The sequence below is a fragment of the Heliangelus exortis genome, chromosome 9 (genome assembly GCF_036169615.1).
Source record: "Heliangelus exortis chromosome 9, bHelExo1.hap1, whole genome shotgun sequence".
Lineage (NCBI taxonomy): Eukaryota > Metazoa > Chordata > Aves > Apodiformes > Trochilidae > Heliangelus > Heliangelus exortis.
Window position 1 is genome coordinate 25,411,640 of NC_092430.1, and position 7,826 is coordinate 25,419,465.

Here is a 7,826-nt window from a genome sequence, read left to right on the forward strand (position 1 = left end):
CATGCATGAAGTGGTGGGGACCTGTGCTGAGATGTTAAGGTGTTAATTGCTTGGTGTGAATCTTTGCTTTGCCGCATCTTAAACTTTGTCTTCATCATCCATAAGTACTCTGAGAGCAGAAAGCAGCCCTTCGTGTGGGCCTCCTTGTGGAACAGCCTCTCATCTCCCTGCTTATCCTCTCCTTTCAGAATAAGCAGCTGATAGGCCTCAGAGGGCTGTTCAACAAGACCCCCAAGCACAGCTCTGCAGAGAGCAGCGGGCACTACGTGCGCAAGCGCTCCATCGGCGACCGCATCCTCCGGCGCACGGCCAGCGCGCCAGCCAAGGGCAGGAAGAAAAGCAAGATGGGTTTTCTGGAGGCTGCTGACATCAGGGACAGTGCTTCTGAACCCACGGACCTGAAGGACAAAGAAGGAGTCGTCAGGCGCTCGAGCAGGAGCTTGCAAGCACGTCCTGTGTCTATGCCTGTGGACAAATACCTTCTGGTGGGATTGCCCTGCCCGGGAGATGAAGCTGCCCAGGACGCCAAAGGAAAAGAGAATGCATCTGGTAAGATGCTCCCAAAATTGCTTTTCTTGTAGTAATTTCAAGCAGTCTATTGAAAGGCTTAGTTCTGCAGTCCCTATGCAAGCAGCTTTATTCAGCCCAAAGAAGATTCTTGTATTTTAACAGCTCCTTATACTCTTTGATAAATGACACCCTGGGAAGTTGTGTCTACTCTCCAAACTAGACAAATGAATTACAATAATGTCTGGAAGTGCTCTTAAAAGGACACTTGCCAAATTTATTTTCATAATTTACAGACCAACCTTCAATTACACATCATTGATCTCTGGTTTGCTACTGTCTGTTTCCTTTTGAAAGCAGAGCTTTTGGAAACAGAGCTGTTTACTTACAAAAACCAGAGCTGCTGGCATGGTGGGTTTCCTCTCTCCATTTCTAAGGAGGAAGAACAGCATGCAGAATATGTTTTTGGCAACAGAAATAATAAAGGCTAATGCAGACTTCCAGACAGATGTAAAAGTAGGTCAAACGTTGTATACATCAGCCTTGATACTCTTCTAAATTAATCAAATTAAGTAGCCTAGGTTATATGGAAAGCATGTGTTAGGATAAAGCTTGGTCTTACTGATACACTATGCAGTTTCATTCTTAAAATAGCTTTTATGTAAGTGTCTTCAGGAATAACAGACTTGGGTTTGAAATCCAGTTATTCCCATGACTACTGGAAGGTTAATTGTTTGACCTGCCTAATATTTTATTTACTGGAATATTTAAATAAGGAAGCACTGAATAGAAAGGCTGTAATTCATTAGATCTGCTGGCTCCACCTGGAATTCATCCCTAGTCCAGGGCTTCTATGGTGCTTTTTGGGGGTGTTTTTTTGGGGTGAAGGGAATACTGCTCAGCTCTAAATGTTTTCAGCAGCTTCCAGCAATCACAGGAGCCACCCCAAAATAGGAGCCCTACCAGGCACAGATGAGGAGGGGTTGTTGAGCCACCCTTGTTCTACTTACCCATAGCTGTGGCTTTGGAGGAACAGATAATCTGGGCATCACCTTGTAAAAGATATTACTGAGGAGAAACAGCAAGTGAAACAAAACCGAATTTTTTTTCTACCAGTGTAAGAAGAAGCTTTAGACAGGAAAAAGATATTCCTGGTAAAGGAAGTAAACTCTGAAATGCTGCATTTAGAATTGAAACATCCTCCAGACAAGCCTGTGAAGATAACACTGTTCAGCTGTTCTTTGCAACAGATGTAATAATTTATTGGATATTGCCTCTTAAAAAATGCTACAAACAAGGACACAAAATTCTTTTAGAAGAGCTTTCCACAGTTTTTCAAGGTCGTGGGTGTTTACTTAAAGCAAAAAAAAAAAAAGTTGCAGAAAACACTGGCCCTGGTGAGCTGACTTCAAAAGCTCTCAGAGGGAATGACCCCTGCCTCTTCTAGCTGTGGAAGGAAAAGATCTGTCCCTTGGATCTCTGTAACCCCTGTGGAGGAGGCCAGGCCACCTTAGACATGTAGAAGTGAGAGGTGAAGGAGGCACAATTCCAGATGGAGTCCTCTCCTGTCCCCAAGGGCCCTTCTCTGTGCTGCAGGGCCATCCAGGGCTCTCCTGACTGCACTATGCTGGGAGGAGATGAAAAAGGAAATCCTTAAATTGTAGTATTTTACATTAGCTCCATGTAAAAGACACTCTGGAGTCCCTCTACTTGATGCTTTTTACTCAGCTCTTTTAAGCATGCATCTTGTTTCACAGTATTATGTTTTAACAGAGCTGTTTTGTTCTGTCTTTATTGCCATGCTTCTTTGTAGTACAAATGTGAATAGGAACACAGCTGAAGGTAATACCACGTGCAAGCTATGATCTGGTACCTCATCAACATTATTTGCAACAAGTATTACATCACGTGCTTGATGTAATAGACATTCAAAGGAAGTTTCAATGAAGTGCCTGCAGTTGTATTTTTCCATTTATTCATATCACTCAGATAATTTGTACTAAACATGCACAACCCCATAGTTAAGTTCTGTCACAACTGTGCCTAATTTTGCGTTCTTCATTTGTCTGTCTGAGGACAAAATAGTTGTTGATAAACAGAACACACTATTGTATGCAACTAATATCTTTCTTATTTAATTTAGCCAACAGTGGTGACAATACAAATGGGAAGGAAACAAACTTGAAAGAGTCTGGCTTTCCATGTTCTGACAAAACAGCAAATACTTCAAATCTGATGTCTCAATTTGAGAAGGAGAATGACCAGAAGGAGACTGCAGATCACCCCTTGGTACCACCTCTACAGGAGCAGCCTGAAAATTTAAGATTTGCAAGTGGTGTAGCTGAAACAAATCAGGAAAATAATCTCTCTGGTGAAACTGCCCCTCTAATGCAGGGCTCTGATTTTGAACTTTCCACAGAAAAAACACATGACAAAAACTCTGCAGACACTGGAAAGGAAGATGGCACTAAGGGGTCTAAGGAGAAAATGCCTCCTGTAGGGACTTCCCTTTCTCAGAAGGCAGAGATGGAAACTCACAAATATGATGCCCTCAAGCCAAGCACTGCAGCACCTCTTTCTGTGACAGATATCTCTCCTACCCTTTGTTCTGATGTTCCTCATGTGCCCCCCAAGGTAAGGATGGAGGACAGTGACATTTCTCTCCTCATAGATGAAGTTTCTCTAGCGAATGAGAGCGAGATGGATAGTGCTGTGTCAGCTCTGATTGGGCAGTTTGATGTCACAGGTGACCAAACTGATGTCACCCTGCTCTCAAGTCATGGCAGCAGCAGCCAGACTTTTGGTGTGGCAGCTGCACACACACACATCCTTACCATGGATCTCAACAGCCCCTGTAAGCACAACTTTACTAACACAAATCCCACCAAATCCCCTTTATTCTCCACCCCAGACACTACCACGTTCTCCAGCCCTGGGACTATGGAGTATTCTGTGTACACAATCATCCAAGAGGCAACTCTCACCCCAGCTGCTGAATGCAAGACCCACAATGAATTAGCTTGCAAGAAAAAGTTCAACAGTATAGAAAATAACTTGCCTAGCTGTCCCTGTCCTTCACCCCTCTCTTTGCTAAACGCAGATCCCAAAAGAAAATGTGGAACAAGCTGGGAAGCCCCAGAGTCTGCCAGTTCTTTTGCTTCCAATAGCCTCATCTTTGAGGAGTTACTTGTTGACCCTCCCACTGGTGAAAATTCAGAATGCAGCAGTCTTGTGGAAGTAGATGGGGATCCACAAGATGTCTTGGTGACCACATGTGAGTACAAAAGGGAAGACATGAGCCAGCTGGCTTCCCCTTTGAAGCTGAGGCCAAAGCAGGATTCCACCGGGCATGGTGGTGAGAGGACCTCTGGGAACAGTGCAACTGTTGAGCTCCGTGCTGCTGCCCTGGGCTGCTCAGATAACTTCAGGACTGCAGGGGGTCAGCTCCCATTTCTGATAAGTGAAAACGTTGGCTTTTTGTATCATCGTCGCTCAGAGAAGCAGAAGACTGTGATGTGTGATGAGAGGTCCCAGCACACCACGCACCCACCGGTGCTCAAATCCACTTTGGCTTTCCCCCCTCCTCCAGCCTTCAAGCAGACCAGCCCTTGCAAATCCAAGAGCCTCGGGGACTTGACATCAGAAGATATTTCCTGCAATTTTGAAAGTAAGTACCAGTACATAAGTAGGAGCTTTATCTCATCAGGCATGAGAGACAAGAAGCTCGCTGCTATGCAGAGCGTGCGACCGCATTCCACGGATGCTCTGACGGAACAGCTGAGGAAGTTGGTGTCCCTGGACCAGGAGGAGAGCTGTCAGACCCTCTGCTCCAGGCAGATTGATGAAGACTGCCCAAAGGCTCTGGTCAGAAAACTCTCATCCAGGAGCCAGAGCAGGGTGAGGAACATCGCCAGCCGTGCCAAGGAGAGGCAGGAGGCCGCCAGCAAGCAGAAACCTTCCAACCCCAGTAGTGTGGCTGGGGTGATCCTTAGGAACAAACCCTCAGCATCTCCTCACCTCATCAACAGGCACTCCACGGGCTCCTACATAGGCAGGTACCTGAGCAGCTTCCCCGGGGGGCAGGTGGGGGTGGAGGGCCGGGGCATTCCTGAGGGCGCCTGCGCCGCTTTGCACTACGGCTGCGGCGACCGCCTCTACGCGCACGATCCCGTTCTGCAGCTGGAGCCCCACGGGGATGATCAGCCTGAAATTTACTTCCTGCTGAGACTGTAGATTGTATAAATGTACATCTTCAACGTTTACAAACTGTCCCATTGAAATGAAGGATTTTTAACAAGAAGTGCTGGGTTTGAGGGTCTAAATTATTTAGAAATGCAATTCTGTGCTAGTGATTCAGTCGTGACTTAATGTGCCCTTTCCTGTCAAAGCTTATGTAAATAGAAGCCATGTTCTGTCCTTATTGTATGTGTTACTTTGATTTAGAGATGATAAAGTGAGGTAGTCTGGGGACTATTTGCATGCAGCAAGCACTTGCAGCATTTTGTATTTGCCATGTGTGTCATTTTGTAGTCGAGCACATCTCTGCTCCTGGCCCACCCCCCCAGTCAATACAACAGTGTTCTGTTTTCCTGGTGTCTTAGCCTGATTGTTTGGAAAATCATGTCCAGTGATCACTTTTTGGCCTTTTTGGTGTAAATTCTGCTAAGCACAGGGCTTTCTGCAAGGTCTTTGGGGTTAAACTGCTGAACTGGAACTTGTTCTGCACAAGTACAAGCAGGCTCCAAGTGAGACCCTTCGTTAGCATCACTGTTTTCACTCAGAGTTGTACTTGATAATTAATGTTGATCTTACATGTTTCCATGTATGAATTATGATTTTACAGCAAGCTGTAGAGTTTGGGTTCTACAGCAAAATTTGTAGAATTAGGGTTGGTCCATATTTGTGAGTAATGTGTAGATTTGTCCTCTGCCCATTCTGTGAAGTATCCTAAGAGTTGTCTTCCTTTTTGGTCACCATGTTGAGTGCTCATGTCAGGACAGCATGGAACATGGGAGTAATTATGCATTTATGAATGGAAAACACTTAATTTCTGCATTTTTTTAAATATATTTTTTTACTGGTTGTGTGTGTAGCTTCAGCACAGTAGCAGATCTGTTTTCTGTATATTTGTAATTTTATTGCTGAATTGTTGACAGTCAGTGGAATATTTAAAGCTGACATGGTAGAGTACCAGTTTTGACTGTCCATCTTCATGTTTTTCTATGAATGCTGAAAGTGAATTGAGCAAGTAATCTCAAACACCTGAACCTTCCCTGTAGGGAAAAACATAGCTTTATTTTGGTTTTAAGATATTCTTTGTCTTCACTGTAAGTTTTTTCTTATATGTAAAAGACATACCTTTTACCTCTTTCTTTTGTAATGCAGAGTATTATTCTTCTTGAAAACATAATTAAAATAGATTTTTAAGCACTTGCTTTCATGTTTACTGAAACTGTTACCAGCTACCTCTGGACAGAGATGCTTGATGCCCCGATGAAGTGTTTTGAAGATTGGAAGCATTTGCTTCCATATAATCCATTTCAGTTTAATTCAGTTTTTTGTATTAAACCAATTGCACCAGGTATCTTTACATGATAACCATTTGACCATCTCTTTCTTAATTTGCTAGAAACGGAGAGCACTCAGGCTCTGGAGGGAAGAACTTGAGGTCCAGAGGAGCTGAGCAGAATAGGCAGGTGAAGAATCTCCCCAGGACTGACCCACGTTCTGTTCTCCTACCTGCTCTGCAGGGCCCAGGCCAGAGCAGTGCTGCCCTTCTTTGGGTACCAGGTAGAAAATATGTTTAACCCCCCAAACCTGGGAGCTGTTCCTCTCCTTACTGTTAAGTTTGTAGTTAAGGAATCACTGAATTAGGAACTATTCTCTAACCAGATGTCAAAGGTGCTTGAAACCTCAATTTCTCTTTCCAGATGAGAGGCTGTATAAACAGCAGTTTATCTTTTGCTTAAAACTCTACATATTGCTGCTGAATCTGGAACTTGAAAAAGAGTAGAAGTGTAGGGCAAAGACAAAAGATGGAACAGAAAGTTAAAGACCTTGTTTAGCTGGTGAACTTCTGAGTGTGCTAACTGGGAGGTTAAGATGAAATGGAGATGAGCAGACATCATCTCTAGTGAGCTCACTGGTATAAACCCAGTATTTTAAAGGACACTGAAGTCTCTACCAGGTTATAATCTCACATCCATTGGATTTTTATCTATTGGTTCAACTGAGTGAGCTTCACTTTTTTTCATGGAACAGAAGGTGTACAGACAGGTCCATCCCTATGGTGATGGGAACTGTACCTAGTGTGTAATACCAGGCTGTTGTGGGCAGGCTCAGGTCTAAGTACTGGGCCAAATGCATCTCTGGAATAACTAAAAGGTGTGATATACGTTTGCCTTACTGGTTATAAACTTTTTGACATACTAAAGCAGTGTTTTGGTTAGATACCACACACTTTTTCTGTGAAATTCTGATCCTTGGCATAAACTTGAAAATAAGGCAGGAATGGTCCAGGCATGCCTGTGGGAATCAGTGCTGTGGGTGCCCCAGAGAGCAGCTGGCTGCCTGGGGATCAGCCAGAAGGAAACAGTGGCCTTTTTGGGGTGCTTTTAGGAGCCTGGAAGCATGCTGCCAGTCCAGCTGCTCCCATCCTGAAGGTACTTCTGACAGCTCCTGCTCCTCCTGTGTCTGCAGGGTGAGGTGTTCTCACTGGTGGGTATTGGTAACACCAGCCCAGAACTGGTGGGGTGGGATGTAATCATGGTGTAATGTGGTGATACTCTCCAAATGACAGACAGCAGTTGGTCTCATCCTGAAGTTGTGCTGCAGGAGTGATTGCAGCACCAGAGAAAATCTCACCCAGGGGTAATATGCTTCATACAGTGATGCTGAAACATGGTGCTGAATAGCAGCAGGAATGGGACAGTCAAGAAATCCAAGCACTTTCTAAACTCATCTCTGTCTTTAAACCTCACTGAACATCTGGTACCTAGATTACAAGAAACATTTCATAGAGCCAGGATTTTTAGGTGGATGGCTGGAACAGACCAGCAATCTGCAGTTCAGGCATTCATGAGGCCATTTGTTTTTTCAGTCCTTCCCCAAAATGAATTAAACAGTGTATGAACCAAGCTGCAGCTTCTTGAAAATCCATTTAGTGGAGGCTTTTTTAGTGCTGTTGCAAACTGCAGCTTATGCCACCACTGATTACTCCCAGTGCACAAAACCAAATATTTGTGGTTGATGTTGGCCTTCACTTTCCAGCAAGAAATTGTTTTATCTGACTGTTCAGTTGAAGGCCCTCTTACCACACA

General features: G+C 44.3%; 1 protein-coding gene across 11 annotated transcripts in view; it reads left to right on the forward strand.

The window, feature by feature from the left end:
• PLCH1 (phospholipase C eta 1) overlaps positions 1–5,937 on the forward strand; it is a 49,559-nt gene extending 43,622 nt beyond the window's left edge. For 10 of the 11 annotated variants that reach the window (XM_071752867.1, XM_071752868.1, XM_071752872.1 and 7 more), the window contains 2 exons: positions 189–549; positions 2,651–5,937. In XM_071752867.1, the coding sequence (XP_071608968.1) occupies positions 189–549; positions 2,651–4,740 (2,451 nt within the window). In that variant the 3' untranslated portion in view covers positions 4,741–5,937. Of the gene's footprint in view, positions 1–188; positions 550–2,320; positions 2,350–2,650 lie in introns of all 11 variants that reach the window. The other variant, XM_071752873.1, reaches the window with a different exon arrangement.
• Positions 5,938–7,826: the final 1,889 nt, after the last annotated feature.